The sequence below is a fragment of the Lepisosteus oculatus genome, chromosome 3 (assembly GCF_040954835.1).
Source record: "Lepisosteus oculatus isolate fLepOcu1 chromosome 3, fLepOcu1.hap2, whole genome shotgun sequence".
Lineage (NCBI taxonomy): Eukaryota > Metazoa > Chordata > Actinopteri > Semionotiformes > Lepisosteidae > Lepisosteus > Lepisosteus oculatus.
This window is the reverse complement of record NC_090698.1, coordinates 12,372,858-12,399,561: the sequence shown is the minus strand read 5'-3', so window position 1 is coordinate 12,399,561 and position 26,704 is coordinate 12,372,858. Positions and strand designations below refer to the sequence as shown.

General features: G+C 48.3%; 1 protein-coding gene across 3 annotated transcripts; it reads right to left on the bottom strand.

Moving 5' to 3' along the window:
• Positions 1-104: 104 nt before the first annotated feature.
• Positions 105-26,704, bottom strand: LOC102689854 (cohesin subunit SA-1). Of its 3 annotated transcripts, none has more exons than XM_015340295.2 (34): positions 26,500-26,704; positions 23,965-24,169; positions 23,151-23,283; positions 18,912-19,043; positions 18,322-18,418; positions 16,935-17,011; positions 15,937-16,141; positions 14,992-15,143; positions 14,639-14,712; positions 12,894-13,017; positions 12,661-12,759; positions 12,407-12,486; positions 11,753-11,860; positions 11,506-11,605; positions 11,256-11,370; positions 10,838-10,941; positions 10,196-10,288; positions 9,766-9,855; positions 9,316-9,516; positions 9,015-9,082; positions 8,530-8,617; positions 8,162-8,242; positions 7,927-8,019; positions 7,637-7,796; positions 6,152-6,285; positions 5,360-5,461; positions 5,040-5,188; positions 4,064-4,186; positions 3,715-3,905; positions 3,386-3,590; positions 2,537-2,665; positions 2,102-2,195; positions 1,821-1,892; positions 105-808 (listed from the first exon to the last, which is right to left on the bottom strand). In XM_015340295.2, exons 2-33 carry the CDS (start codon positions 24,084-24,086, stop codon positions 1,839-1,841), a joined length of 3,777 nt encoding a protein of 1,258 aa, XP_015195781.2. In that variant the 5' UTR covers positions 24,087-24,169; positions 26,500-26,704; the 3' UTR covers positions 105-808; positions 1,821-1,838. The 3 variants fall into 3 exon arrangements, with proteins under 3 accessions (XP_015195781.2, XP_015195780.2, XP_069042963.1); XM_015340294.2 differs by lacking the exon at positions 26,500-26,704 and adding an exon at positions 26,309-26,487; XM_069186862.1 differs by lacking the exon at positions 26,500-26,704 and adding an exon at positions 25,059-26,105.

The following is a 26,704-nucleotide window of genomic DNA, read 5'->3' as shown; positions in this document are numbered from 1 at the left end:
CATGTCGCATCAGGATTGTTCAGATCACAACTGTCGCTCTGCCTTTAAAACCCCTTTAAAAAGCTTGGAACCACCTGACACTGCAGAGTCACTCAACAGCAAAATCGATTTACCTCAGAAATGCAGTTTATTGTGAAGAACACCCAAGAACCTGAGATTTCCAACTTCCAACAACAAAATCCCTTCAAAACCCACTGGTGACTCTTGCCCCTGTGACGCATAATAACATCCTCCCTTTAAAACACCATGCTCTGCTTTTTTTACACCCCACTGTGAACAGCACACCCCCGAATCACCAAGAACACTGCAGTGGGAGGGATTTCCAATCCCAACAGGAACAAACACAAATCCAACGACAGTGAACAACAACTCTGACACAGCAGGGTGCTCTCCCCCACGTCAGAACCACAAAGGGCCTTCTCTCGAGTCCCGGGCCGAGGACTGGGTGCCGATTCAGACCCTAGCCGCTGTTTGTCTTGAAAAGGGAGGCCTGTGTGATTACGGAAGTTGCACACTGGAGCTGGTCTGTTGTCAGTGAATCTACACTGATCAGACTGGTCTCGGTTGTTTTGAAGCGCAACTAAGTGCTTCACTCTTTCTGAAGCCCTTAAGCAGATGTGCTGGAACCCGAGGCCTCTTGACGTTGAGCGCGGGATCTTCCTCTTGCAGAACCTTTTCAGACTTCCCGTGAACTAATTACACGCCTGGCTGGAGCAGCCTGGCCTCTGCACTGGGTGTTCTTCAGTGTAGCTGGTGTTGCTGGGGCAGGGATGCTCCATCAGTTCAGCCACACCTCTCCTTCAGGGAGCTGCAGAAACACAATGTGTGTCAGCTCCCAGGTCTGCACCCGCATGCGCTGTGAAGCAGCTTCTGAAGAGTGTTTGAAGTGACATGTTGTGCTCTGTTGTGTGCCAGTAGCATGCTGTTGAGTCCAAGAGTGCACCTAGGGTCAAGCTATGCTCTTCAGGCAAAGTCTTTCTAAATTTTACTGTTTCACACTACCTCGGGCGTCACATCTACCCAATTTGGAATTGCGTAGTGCCGCCACACTGCAGACTCTAGCACGAGCCCCTCAGTCGCAGACGCTCGCTAGACGCCGACAACCTGCATCTACCTGAATAGATGGGTATCTGGACTGGTGATTGCTGCTCCAACAAGTATAAGCAAATATTTTCAGTGCAGTTAAAAAAATCTAGACTTCTCTTCCTTACTTGGTGGAGGACTACACACCCTCAACACAGCTGGACCAGGAACTAACGCTTGACTCAAGGACTTTACTTTCACTAAACACATAAAGGGTTAGGAAGAGGAGGTCTAGAAAACACCATCATGACTGATATTTTTCATGCAGTAATGTATAACTATTAGTTGCACAAGGCAGGAGGAGATAGAGGAGAGTTTGACGTTTTAATCAACTTTTAACCCTTCTCAATTCAAAATACTGTACTGGATCACTATGGCTGCTGTCTCATCATCCAGGTGCGGCAGCATATTAATAATAATAATAATAATAATAATAATAATAATAATAATAATAATAATTGCTTACACTTATATAGCGCTTTTCTGGACACCCCACTCCACATTAGTAATGGTGGAGGGGAACACCCATTGCCTGTAAAGCACTGTGAGTGAAGTGTCCAAAAAAGCGCTATATAAGTGGGTTTGGGCTAGCGCAGAGTCAAGGAAAGGTGGCACAGCTTATTGGTCAGGCAGAGTGCATGCTGCAGGATGAAAACGCAGAGCTACACTGCGTGGGAAAAGCACCGTGGCTGCGATCCGAAACGGGAGGCTTTAATGAGCGTGTGACTATGTCTTACCCTCGCGCCCAGGAGCTCTCAGTCAAACAGGTCCTCCAGGAAACCGCCTGAGTGCTGGTATCGGGTGGAGGGCTGGAGAGAGGGCGGTGAATATTATTAGATTAGATAATTAAGCTCTAAGTTAGAAAGGGTGTTTTCAACATGTTTGACCAAAAGATAAAACTGACAGGTAAAGTTATAGAAGGGCAGTGGGGCTTTGTTTTCCAGGAACACTGCAAGGTACAGGGCTGTTCATGAGGGGTGGGCACGAGAGAAAAGTGGACTGTAAAGGAGAGGCTGACCAGGTGTAGAGGAGACGTGCCCCCTGACCCCTCATCATCATCAATCTCCAACTCCTCTTGGTTGTCATCCTCATCCTCTTCAATCAGACTGAGTCTGGGAGAGACAAGATGACACTGACACTCAGGAAAGCACATGAGGTACTGAGTGACATGCTTGATATGCGTAGTGTGATCTGAACTGCGCAAGACTAGAACTGCTGCAAGTCAGATTCCAGCTTGATCTCAAGACTGTTCTACTATGAGCTTTTTCTGCCTACATGTCAATACTATGGAATAAACAGACTCAGTATAACTGCTTTTCAGAAACAAGCCATGTACAACTTGGGTTTTAATCAGCTGTGAGCTATTCTTGCAAATCCTTCCGTCAGAGGTCTTTAACATGGCCAGTCTGCCAGCTGAATAACAGGAAGCTGTCAGTGCAGCTCCAGCACTCACAGGTGCAGCTGGGAGTCCAGGTCTCTGCTGCGGCCGGAGGTAGGTGTGGGCGTGGGGTTGGGCAGAGCTCTGGTTTTGGTTGGAGTGGGGAAAGCAGCCTGTTTCCGGGACACACTGCGCACAGGCGGGCTGACAGGAGAGACAGAGGCACATCAGCACATCAGAGACACGCAGGTCTCAGCCAAAGGGCTGGGAGAAGCTTAAGGAAACTGCCTGTCTGCATTGTGTGCTGCAGCTTTTTAACCCGTTTGTTTTATTGGAGATCTTGATTGTTCTGCCTCATTCAGGACTCCCTGTGAAATTCAAACTCTTTTCAGTTCCCAGCAAACCTCCCACATCGGTCAGTGCTGATTAAACCTTATTTAAAACCAAGACCAAGAGTTGAGTCTTTACTCAAAGGGTGGTGGGAGTATTAAACAAGCTGTGCAGATATGTGAATGAAACTGAAACAATCTCTTTCAAGAAATGGCTGGATGAGATACTAATAGGCAGAGGGGCCGAGTGGCCTGCTCTCATTCTGGTCTCCCGCCTCCCCCTCTCACTGTGAAACTCATCCCACCTATTCCTCTGACTCCCCCACTTTGTCCGATGCCCTTGTATGTGTACAAGGTACAGTTTGAGGAGAGCTGTGCTGGCCCACAGCAGCAGGTCTCCACCAGTGCAGGCAAGGCATGTTCAGATGTTACTGATAGAGATTATAGGAGCAGTTGTACTGCACAGAACAGTCACACGGAGTTCTGCCGATGAGAAAGGCCCCCTTCTTAAAGAACGGACAGTGTTTTCCCGGTGTGTTGAAATAACCTCTTACCCTGCACCAGCTGAGGACAGCCAGGAGAGTGCCCACTGTACCTGTTGGTGAAGTCTGCCTCTGAACCCCTCTCCGAACTGGCTCTGTCCCTGTCAGGCAGGGTCCTGTAGACCTCGCTTTCCCTGTCAGATGGTGCCTGGGGCGCCTTCTTCAGCACAGTGGAGGTTAAGGGTGGGGTCTGAAGTTTGCTGTGGAAACTGCTGCTTTGGTCCAGCCATGCGGTCTCCTTGACGCTGGGAGAAGAGGCTGAGAGGGAAAACATAAATTCATGTTTTTAAAGCTAATAGCCCCCACCCAGTGTAAATCAGTACCCCACAGCACTCCTGTAACGCAAGCCCTCTGTGGCTCCACCTCCCCCCCGTCCCCTGACCCGCAGTGGCTCTCTTCCTCCTGGGCCTGCTGGCAGGTGTGCGTGGAGAGGTTCTGCTGACAGAGGACCGCTTGTCCCAGCCGCCAGCCTCCTTCTCCCCAGTCTGCAGGGAGCGCTGGTACATGACCATGGGAGGCCAGAACCGGGAGGATGTGGAGGTTGAGGAAGTCATGCGCTGCAGAAAGTTAGCCCTGGGTGCCAAGAGGGAAAGCGAGAAGGGGGTGAGAAAGTAGTCATTTAACATAGCAGATGCCTGCATCTGTCAGTACGTGAGTGTACGTCAAGGATCTCCTCATCCGTGTGTGTGTGGACTGGATGTGTGAGCAATGTCCTGTCTGCACTGACTCACAGTAGAGCCCGGTCCTGCTTGATCAGTTTGAAAGAGAACTCGGACAGAATCTCCAGGAAGTGCAGGTTCTCGGGAGGTCTGTCGCCCACACCCAAGTCCCTAAAGGCAAACCGGATGCCATCCCTGCAACAGACAGAACATACTGGATCATCGGATTTGAAGAAACACATAGCTGAAAACAATCTAATATGCCGTTTTCAGTCTTGAACAAAGGAGACTGAGGGAATTCATACTCGACAAGTCAAAATACTCAAAGGCACTTCACAGCAGATTTTCTCAGAATGAACAGTGAAACACAGACCAGAGGACACATGTGGAAACTAAAGGAAGTGCATTTAAAAGTTAGACTAAGAGGTGCTTCTATACAAAAAGATACGCAGGAGAGTGAAACAAACTATCTAGCCACGTGGTCAAAGATGATACTTTGGCTTCTTTCAAAAAACGACTTCATGAGATTCTCAGCTCAAATGACTCCTAACAACTTAACAGACTTATCAGTCCCAATGTCCTCCTCTCGTCTGTCATTTGTCTTACGTTATCCAGTGGAAATGACAGACCAGCCTGTGTGTACCCGCTGCAAGGCCGCACAATAGACAGAGACGCACCAGAAGCCATGGAGACCATACAAAGGAACAGCCTCAGAAATGTGCTCACCTGAATCCCAAATGCCACATTGTAGCTGCATGATTCATCGGCTCAAACAGCAACAAGCAAATCAAAACCTATGCAGAAGAACACAGTCCTTGTCCACTGTGAATAGTGTAGTTGTTGTGTTTTGTCTTGCCTGTAATCCTGATCAGAACTGATTTTTGTGTTTAACCATGCTGTAGCCTAATGAGCAGGAGCGCAGTGTTTAACCGTGCTGTAGGTGAACGAGTTAACGGCTTATAATTTATTCTACCCTATTCGAGACGCCTAATGTTCTTTTCTTTTTCCCACCCTGCATCATAACTACCCTAAGCACACACAAACTGACTTGTGCAGGGCGACCAGGGCCTCTCTGACACTATGAAGTTCAATGCCAAAGGTCATGGCCAGACGGTGAGCCAGGTCCCTCATAGCGCCAAACTCTGGGCTGACACTCATTGACGCCACCCCATGGTCCTGCACCAGCTCCGTGAACAACTGGGAGAGAGAGAGAGAGGAGAAAGAGACGATCACACACAAGCGCACTGTCACTGAGTAACTGACCAAGCCAGACAGGAAGCAGACTCCACAAAGTCCAACACATAGCTCATACTTGCAGACACACAAGTGGAACAAACTCATTCTTCCACTGGGACAGGGAGCACAGACCTGTTGAAGGCTCAGACAAACAGTCTTGGCGCATTGCACACGGTTGATCAGTTTGGCTCTGCTTAGGGTCTCTTTGATGATGTCCCCAAAGTCTTTATAAAACTGCAGACACACAAACAGAGAAACTGAAATTTGCACATTGAGAAACTGGAACAGCGCATGTATTTGCTGCAATCAGCACCAAAATAACACTGCTTTAACCCCTCTTCTGCTCTCAAGGGATTCATATGTCTCTGACTTCAATGTTCCTGCTGGTTTACATTTTACTGTGCAAGAACAACAAAAACAATAAGACAGATCTTTTACCCAGTGTTCACTGTGCTGGATTGGGCAGGAGGAATAGAGCTGGCCTTTCTGACAAAGTCTGCCTGACAGTCAGCTAACAGAAGTCCATTGGGGACATCAGTTCAGCCTTGGTGGATAATGACACAAGGAGACTTAATTGTTTAAGTTCTTCAGTGGCCAAAAGCGAATGCAATAATTGTTCAGCACATGACTCCTCTGCTATTTAGCAGGACCTCTGTGTCATGGGAAGAGACTACATAGGCATGGGGAATCAGACTGGGGACCCTTCCCCAGAAGGACCGACTCTTCAAGTTGCTAAGCACAGAGTAGCTTGGAATGGAGAAGGCCTACACGTCTGCTTTGATGCCAGCTGTCTTCCACTGCCTGCCCACACTCCTTGCCCACCCTTCGGTCCCTCCTTCCAACTTCACTGCCTCCTTCTCTGCCCTCGGCTCTTCTTCTGCGGGTGCCTCCCCTCTCCCCACCCCTGTGCTCTCCTCCCCACACCTTGACGAAGTGCTTGAAGACATCGGTGGCTGCACTCAGGTCCAGCACGTTGTAGACGATCAGTTTGCAGTATCCTGCCAGCTGGTTCCTGCGCCTGTGAAGATCCTCCATCTTCTCCAAGTCCTCCTCTTTATCTGGGAGAGATAGACATCAGGATTTAAGGGGAACTGCAAGGCTATTTTTACATTTTGGGGATATAAAGAATCAGCACTGATGAGTGCATTTCAAACCACAATAAAAGTAAAATGTACAGCTTCGAAAACTAAAATGTACAACACAAATCTAGATAGCCAAGTCTATGGCCCACAAAAACTACACCTCCCAGAAATCCACGGTTCTGCTTCCTTGGGTCCTGCAGGTCCCACCCAGCCTTTTTATAAGATTCAGTGTTTGTTCAATCATGTTATTAATTGTTTTTCATTTCAATCTTACAGGTGTTCATAAGAAATTTAAAACGAGTCAAACTTTCCCTAAATAACAACAGACTGAGTTAAAGAACTCGATGTACACAATGTTTATGAAGAAAGTGGAATACTGTTTTGTTCCCACTGTATTGTTTCTTTAGATCACGTGTAACATGTTATTTTTGCTTCTGTGGCAAGCACATATATTTTCATACACTATATCATAGCTGTTCTTGCTAACTGCATATCTTTATCAAAATGTACACTTATTTCATAGTAGTTATTCTATATAACATTTTTTTAGCTACCACTACATTATATTTATATTCAGAAAGTAATATTGTTAATAAGTCCAAAATGTTATTAATTTTATTTTCAGCTACAAAAATCTTTTTAATTATGATGCTATATTAAGTGGACTTGAAGAAGGTGGCTTCCAGTACATGAATGCTACAGTACTGTTCTTCAAAGTATCATACTGTACACAGTGGGCTAATGTGAGAGTTTTCAATCTAATAAATCCAGGCTCCACTCATTGTATGTAAACCCCTTTTCAGCGGAAAAAAACTTAACAGCCACACTACACTTTAAAACAGTAACTCGGCTACGTATTTTTATGTAACATATAAAACATTTGTATTTTCAATAAATATGATTATTAGACTAGGAATTAAATGAAGTTGTTTCAGCAACACCTAAAGCATTACAAGTCACTGAGCAGCACGCCACACAGTATATATACTGTAGTGTGCTCTCCATTGGTGTGAAACTTAACGCAAATTCTAGATGGCTGCATCTCCAGGTACCCAGGAAGTGACAATTTTCTAACCTGCCAGAACCCAAGCGAGCCCAGGCAGAGTCGCCCTGTTCACTCTGTGCCTCCACTTAGGGAATCCTGGTCACATCTACAAGTCGCATCTCAGGCCTAAGCCCGCGCTAAATGGGAGCCAGGGCCAGGGAGCTCGACCTGCCCTCAGAATCTGTCTTTAATAGTTGAGCCACTCGGGAGCCTGACACGCCTTTCACACTCTAGTTATGGCCTCCTGCCTCACACAGCCTTTTCCACCTTCCCCCTTCTCACCATCCACTTCCTCCTCCACAAACACGTAGTCCATGACAAAGCTGGCCATCTCCAGGCGGAGAGCGTCTGGGGGCAGGAAGACCACTGTCTGCAGGTCATCCCGGCCTTTGGCCAATTTAGGACTGAGGATTATGAGGAAGTCGCACAGCAGGAGAAATGCCTGGTCATTTGACAGAGAAACGGATGTGGTCAGTCTCACAGAACACAAAAACGACAGCCAGTCAGAGGGAGGATAGAGACATGGACAAGACAGAATGAAAGAGAAGACTCAGATCAGGTCCTAACTGTACCTGATCTCTGATTTCTTTCTTGATCATCGACAGGCAGCTCTGAAACACGGCAATCAGACCCTTCGTGTGTTGCTTTAACTGGCTCAGCTGTGCCTGTCGGAGAAGAGATGGTCAGGAGCTCTCTGTGATGGAAACCTAGTGCTTTTTGCAAAGCCAGTTCAAACAATCTGAAGTGTAAGTGTAAGACGCGTGTGCGAGGCACCGGATCCGACATCCCACAGTCCTGGTCTCCTACCTTACTGGGCTGGGAGTTCACAACCCTGACCAGCTCCCACATCACGTGGAGAAAGGCGCTCTTCAGCGCAGGCACCATGACCTGAAACACAGCACGCTCCCGTGATCCACCGCCATTCCCAGCATACCATGATGGAGATGAGGAAAAAAAAATACTTTTCCGCTTTTAAAATAAAGTTAAGCCACATAACGATGCTCTGTTCTGCCTCCAGGTCAGCTGTCGTCTTTGTGTGGTTGGAGCGTGTCTCTGTGCGCCTCACCTCCTGTGTGTTGGTAGCTTGGGTGTCTGTAGAGCAGGAACTGCAACGTGCCCCATGTAACATTCAACACGTCAGCTGGGAGTGGAGCAACGCGTACAAGTGTCTTTACCTCCATCATAGTGTGTCCACTCTGCACACCGTGATTCAGAATCTGGTAACAGGGGTCGAACAGCTCCCAGCGTGTCAGGTCCTTGGCGCTGTAGTGTAGACACACAGAGCGACAGAAACCCAGCTGTAGCAGTACACTCCACAAGTCATCAGCGTGTGCAGTCAAGGACAGCTACCATGTTTACACACGGGCAAAAAACTACCTCAAAACAACCCAGCTTTCACAGCTAGAAAAAGTGCTGGGCCAAAATCCAAAAACACAAATGCTCAGCAACTGCATTCATCACAAGGGGGCACTGAAACAGGCAAGACAACTCTGACAGCCCAAGGCCTGGATTAAGCACAGCTTTAAACCCATCCTCTATTCACAAATCACAAGGGTTTCTTGTGTGCGATTCTAACTCGCAGCCAGCAGATGGCTTGGCAGTTCACTTAATCCAGGTTTAGGTGTGACCTGACAGTGCTACACTGGTGTGTCAAACTGACTTGTAGAGAGCAGCGATCCTCTTCAGATTGGCGACTGCACCATACAGCTCATCTTCATCTAGTGTGCCCTGACAAAGAAGACAAAGCAATAACAGCCAGATTCATCTTAACAAAACTGCACTGGCTAAAAATGCTATTAAGCCATTACAAAATGAAACAGAACACTTTAATTTGAATTCTCAGTGTCACAAAACTTTAGCACTACTAGCACTACTGCTGTATATCTGACCAGGTGGCGAGGAGCTCGGCTCCGCCTGTATCTCTCCTCTGACCGGCTGGGCCTGTGGTTTTGGTTTCATACCTGCAGCAGGTCTTCCACAGTCGTGGTGAAGCGGTCCACTAGCCCCTCCACCAGCTGGCTGAGTGCCACGTTGCTGCGCCCTGCGAAGGTGTAGCAGTCGCTGCACAGCTCGGAGAACACGCGAGCACACGCATCCAGCACACCATCATTCGTGTGTTTCTCCGCGATCATGCTGACCTGATCCAGGAGCAGCTCCAGGTACTAAGAGAGATGAGGGGAGCCCAGAACAAGTCTTGACACAGGCAGAGGGAGGATGGGTAGGGACACAGGCATGAAGGGAGCAGATCAGGGCTGAAGAGCAGAGGGATAGAAGAGTGAACAGAAGGCGTGGAAGGGAGACAGGACAGGAAAAACAGTGCTGAAAGATGGAGACAGAGAAAGTAATGAACTGGCAAGATCTGCTAGATTTCTAGGGGATGGGCATGTGAAGACAAGAGAACGGTGTTTCACCTTCTCCAGCCGGCCAGTGCAGTAGATGTCCATGTTAAAGTGCAGAGGAGTCTGCAGCAGGCAGGTCACCTTCTCCACGTCTGCGGAGTACTGAGACGCGAACACACAAGAACTCAAAACATTTTACAAGGTAATGAAATACAGCATTTCAACCCATCTGCCATTCCACAAAAAGCACAGCTTCCAAATGGTGCAAGAGTCACACGTGAGGTACACTATCAGAAACCTAACAGAAAACAAATGGAAACTCCTAAATCCTATATATGAGTCACACTACTTTGTAGCTCCTTTTTAAAGTGTCTATTTAAACCTAACACAATTTAAGATTTTAGCATCGCTGTTTATAAAGGGGCTGCTCATTGTCAGATGGCCTCTGGCCAGCTGATTCCTTGCTGCTGTCCTCCAGACAGTGGGACTGAGAGTCACAGACCTTGGCCAGGAGCTGTGGAAGCACTATGATGAAATGGCCTGTCAGCCGTATCCGGTCCTGGGCCCGTGTTTTCTTTTCCTTTGCAGTCTGGACCTGGGAGAGAGAGACTGTGAGCTGCACAGCACACGAGAGGGTTACAGATGGACACAGAGAGCGAGAGGGAAAAACTAGTGGTAGTGCTCGTGTATCCGAGGAAACAGTGAAGGGAAGAGAGGGCAGAGAATACTACACCTGGTGTCATTCTCAATCCGTATGTTCCAGCAGAGGATTCTGTAGTAGTATGTTTTCCTTTACAGGATTTTTATTCCAATTACCTTATTTCTCCCTTTCATCATGTCATTCAGTCCCAACCCACTCAGTCCTTTTCTGCCACGGCCCTTTGCCCTCTGTGCTCACCCTGCTCAGCGTCATTTCTCTCTACATCCAGGTTCTCACTGACCTTTTCTAAGGGTTTGCACAGCAGCACACAGCATTGTCTTCTGTCCTCTCTGCTGCTCACCTCCCCTGTCATTCTGTGTTTCATTTCCTCTCACCCTCCACTGCTCTCAGGCATCACGCCAAATCCCTTTCTCACCCTCCCTTGGCTTCGCTCCTTCTCTCCCTCTCCTGCTCACTCCCTCCCCCCCTCTCACTCTCGCTCACCCTCTTGCCAGATACTCTGCCAATGGGAGGCTGGCCCTCTGCTGCCTGTTTAACTGCACACACCATCAGTTCAATCAGGGCACTTTCCTCCTCATCTCCCAGACCTGCAGGTGAAGACACAACACAGGTCAAGGGACAGGAAATGAATACCCCTGCCTGCTAACACCAAGGCCTTCAAGATGTTACAGTATTTAAACTCCTAAGTCAGTACAGGGGAGCCCTGGTACAGTTATTACAGGGGTCCCAACCCTGGTCCCATCAGTATTGCGGTCCTGTTAATACTGTGGTCCCCCAGCCCTGGACAAAGGCGAGACAAACCACTTGTTTCAGTGCACTGCACAGAGGCCACTGTGTGCACTGCATGGAGAAGGCACTTCTTCCTCTAGACCCAGCTCAGCCCAGAACCTCTCCTTCTCACCCTCCTCTTCTCCCGGCCTCCCCAGCAGCAGTTCAGTCATGGTCTGCCAGTCCTTCAGCTCTGCGCTAGCACTGTCCCACAGGCTGTCCACCAGGTAGGCGCCGTGCTCGTGGAGCTAAGACAGAGGAGAGGCACTCAGGAAAGGGGCTTGGGCAAAGACACTGAGGCCGCATGCGACCAGATCTAGGGAAGCAGTGAACAGGGGCACGCTCACAACAGTATAGCAGAAGGGCAGGAAAGGCACAGATACCTCAGTCTGGATGTAGAAGGAGAGCAGCAGTTTGATGATGGCCATTCTGCGATTGTCCACCTCCATCCTCTCGCTGTCTCCCTCCACCTTGCTGCACAGCCTGCGAGAGCACAGCAAGACGGCACACTGTTCAGAGCCAAGATGAATCTAATCCCACCCTGGCGACGAATGAAATGAAAAAGACAGGGTAGCATTGGGGAGGTGAATCTGAGAGACAGACAGTGTGAGAGAGAGAGATAAGTGTGACCTGTTGTAGAGGAAGGTCCCAGCAGCTGAGGCCAGGCCTCTGTGAGAGCTGAAGACCAGGAGGTAAACATTATCACAGTCCTCTTGTGTCAGCACATCCTCGGTGTTTCTGTACAGGACACAGACCGGACAAGGAATAAACTCTCTGCTCAAGTCACAATTACACAAGGTTTTGCTATACTGTACATGAAAGAAATGTTGTCCCGGGTCCCGGGTGACGGTCAAAGAGAGGGAAAACATCCTAGAAGCACAGGGCTTAAGAACCGAGAATGAACAGAGGGCAGTGGGTTTAGACAAGATAAAGTCTTGTCAGAACCACATTCCCCACACGATTGTGGAATTGCCTTCTGTCCTCAGTCACCTGATTAGTTGGTGGAAGACAATATGCCAGGTGACATTTAAAGCCAGGAAACTGAGGCTCCCTGTACTGGAAACCACAACTTCCTGGTTTTAAATGTCACTTGATTAAATGCAACAATTCTTGCTGTTTGGACCCTTGCTCTTTTTTACATTTGTCATCCCTTCTTTCACAAAAAAGAGTCCCTGTGCTGTCAGACTAGTAAGGGTATTTTGAATGACTTGTTTTTAAACGTAATGAGGTCAAGCCCTCCTACAGTAGTTTGTACACCCTTCACTCTGCGGTGCAGACACTCACTGTTGGATGAGAACCAGCAGATGCACAGCCTCCACTGCAGCTTCCACCTCCTTGTCCAGCACCATGGACAATATCCGCTCCTGTTGACAGAAACAGCACAGCGCTGTCAACAGAAAGACACACTGCCATAGGGTCACACTGCCACAGAGCCACAGAGAGACGGGACACACTGCCACAGAGGCACAGAGAGACGGAGTCCACTCTTACAGATGCAGAAGGACACACTCAAGTTTCCACTCTGGTAACAGGCTGACCTTGAACCTGTTAGTGAAGAGTTCCAGCCTGCCAATGAAGTCCTTCTCGCTGTACAGACCCTGCAGCGCCTTCAGGCACTTCAGCCTCACAGCACCTTGCTACGAAGACAAACACAAGACTCAGAACGAGGCTGCAAGGCCTTGTCATTAACCGCAGCGATGAAGTGTCTGAAGGGTTGTTATGTATTCATTCAACTTTCATCTGCCTTCTCAGAGCTGCTGTAGGGACGTACCTTGTCGTGCAGGGTCCAGCCGAGGTATTTCAGGTATCCATCGTTCAGGAAGCTCTCGCTGTGAATTTTCATCCACAGCCCAATCTCCTCCATACACAGGGCTCTAATCTCGGGAAGTATGTCCCTGTGCACAACACAGACATGCAGAGCTAAAACGCGACACTTCGCTCATGACCCTGTGGCATGTCAACAAATACACACAAGTGCAAACCTGTGTGTGTTTGTTGACATGGGGTGAAAGCAGAATCACAATAAATACTTCTGTGATTTTCACATTTTCACCATGACTTCTCCTCCTCACCTGTCCTCTGTACTCCTTTTGATCATGATCTGATCTCAGATCTGGTCGCAGGCACAACGCTATCTGTGTGTACGCACATACACGCACACCTAGGCATGCACCTAGGGTGAAAATTCTCCCATCAGGCATTTTTCCCCCACTCTTTTCACTGAACATTAGTGATAAAAGCAAACTTAAAATAAAAGCATAACGCTGCAAAGAGGAGGCTACTAAGCCCATCTTACTTGTTCGGTAGTTTAGTAGCTGAATCAAGTTTTGCTCTGCAGTTTTTAGAAGAAGCCCAGAATTAGGGCTTCAAACTCCTGGCAGGAAAGACTTCCAGTTACACACAATTCTTTTTCTCTTTGCTCAATGCATGCCCTTTAATTTCCAATGGCGAGTTATAACATTCTCTGGGTTGACAGCTATACCATGTAGGATCTTATATACTTGAATTAGATTTCCTAAGATTGACTTAGACTGAAGAGTTTCAGTTCCTTTAACCTGTCTGCATGTGGCGATCCCTAAAACAAGGAATCATTCTTTTTGTATAGTTCTTTTACAAAACAGCATAGTATGCCATTACAACTGAACGCAGCATTCAGCGAGCTCCTACTAGTGCATTACAACATCCCCACGCTGGCTGGCCGGGGGCACTGAGGAATCTACATAACCACCCAGTGTACAGTAGCTGCGAGGGGGCCTGCATGAGGTGGCACACATGGCATGAAGGTGCCTGAGAGCAGGCAGCACAAAGAGCACTTCGATCGAGCAAATCCCCTCAGAAAAGAGAGCGAGTGCTCTCGCAGCCTGACAGCACCACCTCTCCCTGGGCCCCGGTGCCTGCTCACACCCAATCGAACACACTCTCACCTCTCTGCAGACGGCTCCAGACGGCCGCTTCTCATGCCCTTGATCTATTCCACCCCTGTCCTATGCAAACACTGCAATTTGCACTAACCCTTCAACTCAAATAATGTGGTTCACATGGATGTCACTTTACCACATCAACCAGACTCCCTTTTCAGATAGATGCACACTTTACTGAACACTAATCCACCCTAACAAGAAGAATATTTACAACACACCAGAGCAGACTGTTCGGAAGACTGTCAAGCAACAGGAATTGAGCAAAGTACAATGTCTACATGTCTTGCATTAGAAAGAACTGAAACAAGAACTAAAGGACACAAGGGGAAACTACAGAAAGTACACTTAAAACCAAGAACCGGACTTTTCTGGAGGAAGTCTAGAACAAACTTCACAGCCATGTTCATGAAGCTGATACCTTGGTTTTCTTCAGGAAAACAGCTGGATGAGATCCTGGGGTAATTTATTAACTATCACACAAGCTAGATAAAGCAAAAGCCTCCTCTTGTTTGTGACCTTTCCTATGAGACATCAACTATGGGAATCCCACAGCCCAGCACCACTGTTACCCCACTCAGTGCTGCCCTGGGCTCACCGGTATCGATGCACAAAGACGCCTTTGAAGATGGAATTTATCATGCTGTTCATCTCTTCCTGCTGTTCCTGTAGCTGCAAACCCACAAACAAGAATAAGAAATCAATTATTTTCTGCTCATTTCATGTTTCAAATATGAAACAATGTGTTGCGTACAGCATTACCTCAGACTGTTTTTGTACAATATATTCCAGAACTTGTATTTTTGCGTGTTAGGGTGTCAGGTCACACTACCTCTGTGCACACCGCACTGGTGCCGCAGTGCCAGCCCCTCAGTAGTGAGCTCAGCGTCAGTCTCTCGGAGAGCGTGGAGTATCTCAGTGAGTGTGGTGCAGAGTGTACTGTGCTGGTACCTCGGCGAGTTTATCACGCAGCTCCTCCAGTTTGGCAGGGGCCTGACGCTGTAGCTCCTTTCCCAGTTCGGCCTCATACAGCCGCTGGCACGTCTCCCTCTGATACCCCACACCAAGAGACACCTCCACCAGGGCAGTCATCAGCTTCAGCACTGGCCAAAACAAGCACAGCACGAGCTCAGGCCACCAGCTGGGTCTGCCAGGACAGCTTCAGACCGTGAAACCCAGGCCCACTGAAGCACACATGCTCACAGGAGCACAGCTGCACCGCAGCACAGACACACAGGAGCACTGGAACACAAGTGCAGGCACACAGACATGAACATCTCTTCAGCAACATTAGTTAACACGTGGATAAGCTCATTTCCACTTGTGACACACAATACAGTGTAAACAAGAACGCAGCATTACTTTTCTGGAAAAGAGTAACAGATACAATACTAAAGAAGTACAGATAAATACTAACAAAAAGTGCAATTACACACGTTAGACAAACATACCAGAGTGAAGCAAAAGGACGCGAACATTTTTAGTGTAGAAGTGTCTTTGCGCAAAACTAAGGTTTTTAGGATTTCTAAAAGATTTGATTAAGTGGAGTCTCAATTTTATAGCAAATGAACCTTCTGAATGAATGAATGAAGCAGTAAACCATCGCCGATGGGGCAGCAGGAAGTGTGGTCTTGGGTCTGGCACTGCTCAGCTACTGACAGCAGGACAATGAGTGCCCCGATCCCATAGCACACACCCACACCACACCAGCTCACACGGAAGAAATCACAGCAGCGTAACCCATCTCCGGTTTCACAAACTACAGGCGAGGAGCATAAAGTAACAGCTGCTCCCTGCTTTCCGCCTGATGTGGTTTAAGAAATCCACACAGACTTGTCCTTTCAGCACGGTTCGTCCCCGAGATGGATTGCACTGGCCCTCCCCCGGCGCTCTCACCTATCAGTGTGCTGGTGTGCCGGAAGGCACGCACCTGGGAGTCGGACATGCCTGTGAGCAGCGCGATCAGAGAGCTGAACAAGGTCTCGTCATACAGCAGGCTGTTCTGGCAGCGATGCACCAGCATGCTGAAGAACTCGCACAGGTTTACACGGAACTTCTTCCACTGCACCCCCGGGGAGCACAGGGGGTAGCTGCCCGAGTCCTGCCAGGGAACAGAGCAGTCGCGGAGAAATTGCTGGACGCACCACTTAACTGCACACATCTTTTTGACGGCCTCAGCACGGACCAAGGAAACGAAGCATTCCAGAGGGAAATACTGGGACATACTGTATGAGCGGCTTTAAAAACACATTAACCCAAGCAACAGTTGCAGCCTCTTAAAATTACCTGCAACTGAGGCACAGCAGTAAGAACATGAGATCGTTCACACATGAGAGACTGCCATTCTGCCTCTCTATCACATTAGAAACGACGACTTCAACCACATTTCTGGGCAGCTTGTTCCACACTCCCACCACCCTCTATGCAAGTAAGTGCCTCCTGTCATGATCCTAGGATCTCTTGAAATAATTAAAGTAGGTAGCTGCGCCAGCATGCGTAGGCTGCATAAGAACAAGTAAATGTTTATTGCATGCAGAAAAGAGAGAAAAAAAACATTTTGGCTGTGGAGCCTTCTGACAAACCTGAAGAAGACTCCACAGCCAAATTGTTTATCTCCGTTTCAGCACGGAATTAACCTTTACTTGTTCTCTTGAAATAACCCAGGGTTTCCAGCCCCCCCATCACCTTTTCTTTGTGTAAAGAAGTGCCTGGTGAATAACGCTGCGTTTTATACTAAAAACACAAGTAGAACCTTGAGAACACATGGCATCATGTAATTGGCTTGAAAATCCTGACTAGGTCTACCCAAGCCAGACTTAATATTTTTAGCATAAACCTGGCGGATTATGCAAGAACACTGAAGTAACACAAGCCAGGTCACTCGGACTCCTCACCTCGTCAAACTCGCGGGTCAGTCTACTGATGATCTGGGCGTTCTGCATGTTGGCGAACATCTTCCTGCTCACCACTCCTGAAAGCAGCAAACATTGACGTCAGTCCGGCAGGTCCGCCAGATCTCAGCCCGTCACCCTTCTCCTGAGACACTAGCCTGCTGGCGGCTCCCTGTGAGTGTCTACTGTGAGACCAGTGTTTCAAATGAGTAAGCCGAGAGCACAGGGGTGTGCCAGATAAAACGTGCTAGGGGGGTCAACAGCATTCTTCAAATTGGCTACCAATGGTGAGGAGGAATTCTGCAAGGTGAGACTGCAGATCCTGATGAGGAACGGGCAGAAATTCGTGATAGAAGTTTGCGACAGGTAAGCGCTACAAATGAAGTTGAGAATGACGGAAGAACAGAGATTAACCAGTGCCGCCGTGAAACCACACGAACATTCAACCAACCAGCTTTTGTCTGACAGCATTTTAATGGCATTTAGTTTTTTAATACAAGTTTCACAGCTGTGAAAAATGTAATGGCTGGATTAAGAGGATATTGGAGATCACTTGCATGTGCAATACTCTGTTAAATAATTTAATATGTTTTTTGATCACAGTTAAAGTTAAAACCTTAGGGTACAGATACAGCTCTGAAACCCTGTTGTGAATTTCATGAAGAGGTTAATGACTACCTTGCTGTGTTTTCAGGTGTACGGTACTGAAAATGTACAGTAAAAGAAGAGGTGTTAGTGGGGCCAGCAGGGGGCGCTCACCCTGTGGTCCATGTGGGTCCTAATGCCCCAGTATAGTGATGGGGACACTATACTGTAAACAGGCGCCGTCCTTCGGATGAGACGTAAAACCGAGGTCCTGACTCTCTGTGGTCATTAAAAATCCCAGGGCGCTTCTCGAAAAGAGTAGGGGTGTACCCCGGTGTCCTGGCCAAATTTCCAATTGGCCCTTACTAATCATGGCCTCCCAATAATCCCCCTCTATGAATTGGCTACATTACTCTGCTCTCCTCCCCACTGATAGCTGATGTGTGGTGAGCGTTCTGGCGCACTATGGCTGCCGTCGCATCATCCAGGTGGATGCTGCACATTGGTGGTGGTGGAGGGGAGTCCCCATTACCTGTAAAGCGCTTTGAGTGGAGTGTCCAGAAGCGCTATATAAGTGTAAGCAATTATTATTATTATTATTATTAAAAGACTAAGCAAAACAAATGGCTTAATTTCAAAATGGCAATGACAAATAAAATTCAATTGGAAATGGCTGATTCCATCATTTCTAGACTTCTGTGTGCTGGCAGCCAGTGCCAGTGGGGAGCCTGGGTTTCTGTGTCCACTGGAGAGCTCATTTGGGGCAGGGCACCAGTCCAGTCCACACCTCCTCATGCCCTCTGACCTTTGCATCCGCTGCACATCACAATGAAGTTAATGAGTTCCAGGAGCTCCGCCTCCTTGTCCTGCTTGTAACCCTCCAGGAAGTCATCAATCAGACTCTGGAAAGCACACAATGATCTGGAGTTAAAATTCAGCACAACAACAAAATTAAGTTTTGCAGATAAAGATGACATAAAAGATCTTTTAACACTAGAAGTACATTTACAACGGTACGGCTGAGATGCTGAAACCTCAATAAACAGTAAAGATCAATTAATTAAGGTGATCCCAGAGGATCTAAATTGTCCCAGTCCCTTTTGGCAGAATCTTTTGATCTCCTGACATATTTACCCTATCCCATAAGCGTCCACTGGTCCTAGCCGGGCTGGCCCAGTCTTGGCAGAGCTCCAAGATGTTGTGAAATATTAGGGTTGGAGGGCAGTAAATTGTCTGATAACCCGGTAATCTGCCTCAATTCACTTAAGCAGCTGTAAAGTTGTATTTATATTTTTCTGCGCTCCCACGAGAGACACCCTCCCCACCACGTCCTGAATCAATCACGTTTCAGAGTGTCTGAACCCTTGAGATGGGGGAGGAAGGGTGCTGCCTCACCCTCATGGCGGTCCTGCCCCCCCTGACGGCCTCATACAGGTGTGCAGCAGTGACCTGCTGTGACCTGGTTTCACTAGCACGAGGGGGTGTCCTGTGAGCCTGAGCTGTGTTGCGCTGGGCTCTTTTGTGCACCTAGAAGAGAAGAGAGGAAAGAAGTCCAACAGTGGCAAGAGAGTCAGGGCAAAAGCCTCAGTTTCAAGTAAAGTGGCCTGTGTCTGCATGCAGGGCTCTCCGGTGTTCCTGTGTGTACGTGTGTGTGTGTGCTGGAGTCTGCAGGGCTCTCCGGTGTTTCTGTGTGTACGTGTGTGTGTGTGCTGGAGTCTGCAGGGCTCTCCGGTGTTTCTGTGTGTCTACGTGTGTGTGTGCCGGAGTCTGCAGGGCTCTCTGGTGTTTCTGTGTGTCTACGTGTGTGTGTGCCGGAGTCTGCAGGGCTCTCTGGTGTTTCTGTGTGTCTACGTGTGTGTGTGTGTGCCGGAGTCTGCAGGGCTCTCTGGTGTTTCTGTGTGTACGTGTGTGTGTGCCGGAGTCTGCAGGGCTCTCCGGTGTTTCTGTGTGTACGGGTGTGTGTGTGCCGGAGTCTGCAGGGCTCTCTGGTGTTTCTGTGTGTACGGGTGTGTGTGTGCTGGAGTCTGCAGGGCTCTCTGGTGTTTCTGTGTGTACGTGTGTGTGCTGGAGTCTGCAAGGCTCTCCGGTGTTTCTGTGTGTCTACGTGTGTGTGTGCTGGAGTCTGCAGGGCTCTCTGGTGTTTCTGTGTGTGTTGGAGTCTGCAGGGCTCTCTGGTGTGTGTGTGTGTGCTGGAGTCTGCAGGGCTCTCCGGTGTTTCTGTGTGTACGTGTGTGTGTGCTGGAGTCTTCAGGGCTCTCCGGTGTTTCTGTGTGTACGTGTGTGTGTGCTGGAGTCTGCAGGGCTCTCCGGTGTTTCTGTGTGTACGTGTGTGTGTGCTGGAGTCTGCAGGGCTCTCCGGTGTTTCTGTGTGTACGTGTGTGTGTGCTGGAGTCTGCAGGGCTCTCCGGTGTTTCTGTGTGTACGTGTGTGCGTGTGTGCTGGAGTCTGCAGGGCTCTCCGGTGTTTCTGTGTGTACATGTGTGTGTGTGTGCTGGAGTCTGCAGGGCTCTCCGGTGTTTCTGTGTGTACGGGTGTGTGTGTGCTGGAGTCTGCAGGGCTCTCCGGTGTTTCTGTGTGTACGTGTGTGTGTGCTGGAGTCTGCAGGGCTCTCCGGTGTTTCTGTGTGTACGGGTGTGTGTGTGCTGGAGTCTGCAGGGCTCTCCGGTGTTTCTGTGTGTACGGGTGTGTGTGTGCTGGAGTCTGCAGGGCTCTCCGGTGTTTCTGTGTGTACGTGTGTGTGTGCTGGAGTCTGCAGGGCTCTCCGGTGTTTCTGTGTGTACGTGTGTGCGTGTGTGCTGGAGTCTGCAGGGCTCTCCGGTGTTTCTGTGTGTACATGTGTGTGTGTGTGCTGGAGTCTGCAGGGCTCTCCGGTGTTTCTGTGTGTACGGGTGTGTGTGTGCTGGAGTCTGCAGGGCTCTCCGGTGTTTCTGTGTGTACGGGTGTGTGTGTGCTGGAGTCTGCAGGGCTCTCCGGTGTTTCTGTGTGTACGGGTGTGTGTGTGCTGGAGTCTGCAGGGCTCTCCGGTGTTTCTGTGTGTACGGGTGTGTGTGTGCTGGAGTCTGCAGGGCTCTCCGGTGTTTCTGTGTGTACGGGTGTGTGTTGGAGTCTGCAGGGCTCTCTGGTGTTTCTGTGTGTATGGGTGTGTGCTGGAGTCTGCAGGGCTCTCCGGTGTTTCTGTGTGTACAGGTGTGTGTGTGTACGGGTGTGTGTTGGAGTCTGCAGGGCTCTCCGGTGTTTCTGTGTGTACGGGTGTGTGCTGGAGTCTGCAGGGCTCTCCGGTGTTTCTGTGTGTACAGGTGTGTGTGTGTACGGGTGTGTGTGTGCCGGAGTCTGCAGGGCTCTCTGGTGTTTCTGTGTGTGTGTGTTGGAGTCTGCAGGGCTCTCCGGTGTTTCTGTGTGTACAGGTGTGTGTGTGCTGGAGTCTGCAGGGCTCTCCGGTGTTTCTGTGTGTACAGGTGTGTGTGTGCCGGAGTCTGCAGGGCTCTCTGGTGTTTCTGTGTGTACAGGTGTGTGTGTGCTGGAGTCTGCAGGGCTCTCCGGTGTTTCTGTGTGTACAGGTGTGTGTGTGCCGGAGTCTGCAGGGCTCTCTGGTGTTTCTGTGTGTACGGGTGTGTGTGTGTTGGAGTCTGCAGGGCTCTCCGGTGTTTCTGTGTGTACAGGTGTGTGTGTGCTGGAGTCTGCAGGGCTCTCCGGTGTTTCTGTGTGTACGGGTGTGTGTGTGCTGGAGTCTGCAGGGCTCTCCGGTGTTTCTGTGTGTACGGGTGTGTGTGTGCTGGAGTCTGCAGGGCTCTCCGGTGTTTCTGTGTGTACGGGTGTGTGTTGGAGTCTGCAGGGCTCTCTGGTGTTTCTGTGTGTGTGTGTGTTGGAGTCTGCAGGGCTCTCCGGTGTTTCTGTGTGTACGGGTGTGTGTGTGCTGGAGTCTGCAGGGCTCTCCGGTGTTTCTGTGTGTACGGGTGTGTGTGTGCCGGAGTCTGCAGGGCTCTCTGGTGTTTCTGTGTGTGTGTGTGTTGGAGTCTGCAGGGCTCTCCGGTGTTTCTGTGTGTACAGGTGTGTGTGTGCTGGAGTCTGCAGGGCTCTCCGGTGTTTCTGTGTGTACAGGTGTGTGTGTGCTGGAGTCTGCAGGGCTCTCCGGTGTTTCTGTGTGTACGGGTGTGTGTGTGCTGGAGTCTGCAGGGCTCTCCGGTGTTTCTGTGTGTACGGGTGTGTGTGTGCTGGAGTCTGCAGGGCTCTCCGGTGTTTCTGTGTGTACGGGTGTGTGTTGGAGTCTGCAGGGCTCTCTGGTGTTTCTGTGTGTACGGGTGTGTGTGTGCCGGAGTCTGCAGGGCTCTCTGGTGTTTCTGTGTGTGTGTGTGTTGGAGTCTGCAGGGCTCTCCGGTGTTTCTGTGTGTACAGGTGTGTGTGTGCTGGAGTTTGCAGGGCTCTCCGGTGTTTCTGTGTGTACAGGTGTGTGTGTGCTGGAGTCTGCAGGGCTCTCCGGTGTTTCTGTGTGTACGGGTGTGTGTGTACGTGCGTGTGTGTGTACGTGTGTGCTGGAGTCGATATGTCAAATGCGGACACAAAAACTATTAAAGCTGCACACACCTCATCTCATCTCAATGCCTTACAAATAATTCATGGAAACACAAACAGAATAACTTTTAATGAACATTTATTTGAGCATGACTGATTATAGCTCAGCAGCTATCTTTTCACAGCAATTTTTTTTGTAAATGTAAGTTGCCGCAGTTTGAGAAAAATATTTTCTCGAGGGCACAACATATCTTTTGTCAAGGGCTTGAGCGAGTCTTTTGAAACCACTATGTTCCACTGTAGCTATGGGGACCATGTCCTTCGCTATGTAGAACCAACATAAGCAAAATTAGGTCGGGGAGAGATTCTCAACATCGGTATCAGTAAATTCTTAGTATATCACCCAGCCCGAGTTGTACATCAAAGTTTTTTTAACATTTCCAAACAAAAATATGGTCAATATTGTTATGAAAATATGGAAAGAATGTCATGAAAGTATGATAACAGGAAAACCAAATATATTGACAGCATGACTGTAGAAAATACTTATTTCAATTTAACATACACGATTTTGATCTAACCATGTATACTCAAATATAAACTAAAGCGTTCATGCCAAGTTTAATTACAGCACAGGTATGAATAAATTGAGAGGCTACTAGAAATGTAATTGGTGGGAAAGTTGTCTAATTGTGTTAATGGTATTGTAGATTTCCATGTGTAGGATATTTTTTTGTGCTGTAGAATAAAAGATGCTGTACAGACACCTGGTGTGTTCACAAAATAACCAGACAGTTCAGCAAAGTAAGGCATTGTTGTCACCTTAATGGTAATCTGTATAAAGGACCAAAATGTTTACTTTAATAGGTCCGAATATGCATGCTTCTCCAAATGCAATTTATTGAATTTATTGTGATTGAAGGAGACGTTTTAGAGAACAGACAGATACCACTCTCTCAGTCGTATCTAAAAGGGGGCCTCTGTGTTACAGAATAAACCCCTTCTCCTCTACAGTATAATGAGTCTGAGAGAGACCCCAGAGAAAGAGCGGTGACCCGTCAGTGGAGCAGAACCAGAGCTCTGCCATGTCACAGGCTGCGTCTCACACGGGCCACTAACACCCACCGTCTCCCTGTCCGCCTGTCTCGCGACGGGCGACCTCGCAGGCTCAGAGTGCGCCGTTCTCTTCCTCGACCTGCGTTTTGCCGGGGGCTCAAAGTCGCTGCCAGAGTCGGAGGGCTCGCTCCATTCCTCGACACTAGGGGAGGAAGAGAGAACACACACCACCACACACGTGGGCGCACATTAGTGCGAAACACCAGACCTGCAGTGTCTTGAGTTATCAGACCAAAAAGCCCCTCGCTGTTGAACGCCAGAACCGTAGTAGAACAGTAGTGCTTGTATACTTGTGCTCTTGTGTAAGAAAAATATTTACAGAAGAAAAAAAGACAGAATATTCTAAGTTAAAAAGCAGTTTCTCCAGGGGATTTCCCACTAACAGTTAAAAGGTAGGGTCCTAATATGAACCAAGGTGTGTACCAGCACACTGACAAGGATACACAGAGTGAGCTTCTGCACTAGGAATCCCAGGTTAAATACCCTAGGCTCCACCCCTGCGCCTCCTGACAGTCGAGCTTCCATTTAAACCACAGGCGAGTCGGGGTCTGTAACCCGACAGACTGGAGGAACATACAAGGATAGCCCAGCAGGAGCCCAACAGGGAAATCATGAACACAAATAACCTAGACATCAATGAAATAAGCAACGCTTATGAACAATAATAAGCAAAACAGAAATACAAATGTTTTTTTTTGTCACTGTATATCCAAAGAGAGGTCAAAACAAGCAAGTCAATGAGACCGGAGGTCATCCCATGATGAGGGAAGTGCAACAGCCCTGTGTCATCACACACAGCAAAAACAAAACTGGTATTTGTCACCTGTCAAAGACATCCTTGATCTGCTGCGCCTTCGATCCTGGCTGATTCTTGTTAGAAGAGGCGGGACCTCTAGCATGTGGGCGGGGACTGGAGGTGGGTTCCATAGTCTTTGATTGGTCCATGGAGAAGCAAGATGTGAGTGGCAGAGTCAAGATCCTCCCCCACCGTGGCCGTCTCCAACGTCAGCGAATTTTAACCTGTTGGGCTAGAGAGACAAGCAGACCAAACCCATTCTGCCTGTTCAGTACTTAAATACTTCCACAGCAGACTGCACTTCCAAAACACAATGACCACTAATTTACTTTTATAGCGCCATGAGACACCGCCTTGGTTTTCTAAATCAGGCTCTTGAGCAAACCTCAGGCCTCATCATCTAATGAGTCTCATTCCAGCTCTTTGCCATCAAACTGCAGATTTACTTCACTGATCAAAGCAGCCTCCCCTCCAGGTTGCTAGATTTACACAATCGGTATATTCTGCAATTTCCCTCACAGGATCAATAAAGTATCTATCTATATTATACAAAAAATAACCAATGGAAAGCAAAACAACAAACACTGCAAAAATATGCAATGTGTAACAGCACACAACAAAAATCAAAATAATAGAACGTAACACCACAGCAGGAGTCAGGGGTGGCAGTGACTTGTAATGACCAGCTTAACCTGCAGGTCTCCAGCCCCACAAGTTGTCTTTTCAGAAACCAGGGAACATACATGAAATTACTTTTATAATCTAAAAAAGTGACACAGATGCACAGTAGGGCATTGTGCCAGCCCAGGTTCGAACAAAGATGTAAATTAATTATACAAAATATACAAAAATCAAGGGCATGTACAAACATGACAATACAAAGACATCAAATGAACAAAACAGAACAAATCATTAAGACCCTTATTGACAATACAAAGATTACATTAAGGATCAGATTAAATTGTATGCAGAGATTTCTGTGAACCAGTTCTCCGAGGGTCATTTCAGATTTAAATTGGAAAATTCCTCGAAGCACTCAGAAGTTTCACGCTCTCTGCATTTTCATCTGCAGCATTTTGGCAACACGAGAATGACATTTAATTAATTAATGGCTTGCTTACACTTATATAGCGCTTTTCTGGACACTCCACTCAAAGCGCTTTACAGGTAATGAGGACTCCCCTCCACCACCACCAAGGTGTAGCCCCACCTGGATGATGCGACGGCAGCCAAAGTGCGCCAGAACGCTCCCCACACACCAGCTATCAGTAGGGAGGAGAGCAGAGTAATGAAGCCAATTCATAGATGGAGATTATTAGGAGGCCATAATTGGTAAGGGCCAATGGGAAATTTGGCCAGGACGTCGGGGTAACACCCCTACACTTTTCGAGAAATGCCCTGGGACTGGGAAATGCCTCGAGTCAGGACCTCGGTTTTACATCTCATCTGAAGGACGGCGCCTGTTTACAGTATAGTGTCCCCATCGCTATACTGGGGCATTAGGACCCACATGGACCGCAGGGTGAGCGTCCCCTGCTGGCCCCACTAACACCTCTTCCAGCAGCAACCTTAGTTGTTCCCAGGAGGTCTCCCATCCAGGTACTGACCAGGCTCACACCTGCTTAGCTTCAGTGGGTTGCCAGTTGTGAGTTGCAGGGTGATATGGCTATTTAACTGTACACAAACCTCTTTGCCTTTATTCAGAATAAGAACAATGTCCTTAAAAGTTAAATCGAGCAATAAAAAATACTACTACTATGAGGAGCGTCGCCGAACAGCCCAAAGAGCGCATGCGCCGTTGCAGACGCTTCACCGTGCAGCAGATATCCCGTCATGCTTCTGCGCTCCCCACAGGCCGCCATCACCCCGAGCGAAAATATGTTCTACCTCTGCGCCCACCACCATCCGTAATTTCGTGGACCCACCTCTCTTTTTTTGGTTTGCCCGTACTGTTTTACGCTAGTTACAGGTATTCACCACTTCCGACGCGATCTCATTTCACAGTGCTGGTTAAAAAACAGTAAACGCGTCGCAACGCCTTAGGACCTGACAATCACCCCTTCGGTTCTCCAACACACACATCAAAAGGCTGTAGAGAACGCGTCTCTCTGGCCTGACAAAATAAGAGTAATTGCAGGAGGCTTTGCTTTCAGTATTAAAAAAAACATTCAATCGGAAAAGGCGCTGCTCTTCTATTACTTATATACTTTTATATAAATATAAATATAATATAAATGTAAATTACTTAAATGGATAAACGACCAAAGCAACAGGCCGAAAGCAACTCGTAGGTGTTGTCAGTTCAATCGTCATCAACTTTTCAAATTACGTTAAGGTCTTTAATCAGCCAGTCTAAAAACGGAAAACTTACAACTATTTGGTTCTTCACCGAAAGTACCAAAAAATGGGTATATATCGGCAGCGATTTCAAAAACGTCTGAGCGACCCCGACGTTTAGCGCCTGCTATTAAAACAGAAGCGAAGAGGGTTACAACATAAAAGCGATAGAAAAACGTTTTGATCTGTCAGGTCATATAAACTAGGATGCTGCCGTCGACCCACCTGCCTGTCCGCGAGCGTTCACAGAGAAGCGCTGAGGTGGAGCCCGTCTCGCGCCACAAAACCGGTGGGCGGGAACAGTGACCAGCTACTAAGCTCGCGAGATCTTTTCCAATGCCTTCCAATGGCTGCTACATCGCGAGATCTCGCGAGCTCCGTGAGGTTGGCATGCATCAGCTGTCCTTCCCGCTATATAGCGCCTTGTCTT

Coding starts and splice junctions, on each gene's coding strand:
- LOC102689854 (XM_015340295.2), bottom strand. CDS start 24,086: ATGGACCAATCAAAGACTATGGAACCCACCTCCAGTCCCCGCCCACAT. Junction 23,284..23,964: donor ATCAAGGATGTCTTTGACAG/GTGACAAATACC, acceptor TTCCTCCCCTAG/TGTCGAGGAATGGAGCGAGC. Junction 11,606..11,752: donor GGGACCTTCCTCTACAACAG/GTCACACTTATC, acceptor GTGCTCTCGCAG/GCTGTGCAGCAAGGTGGAGG.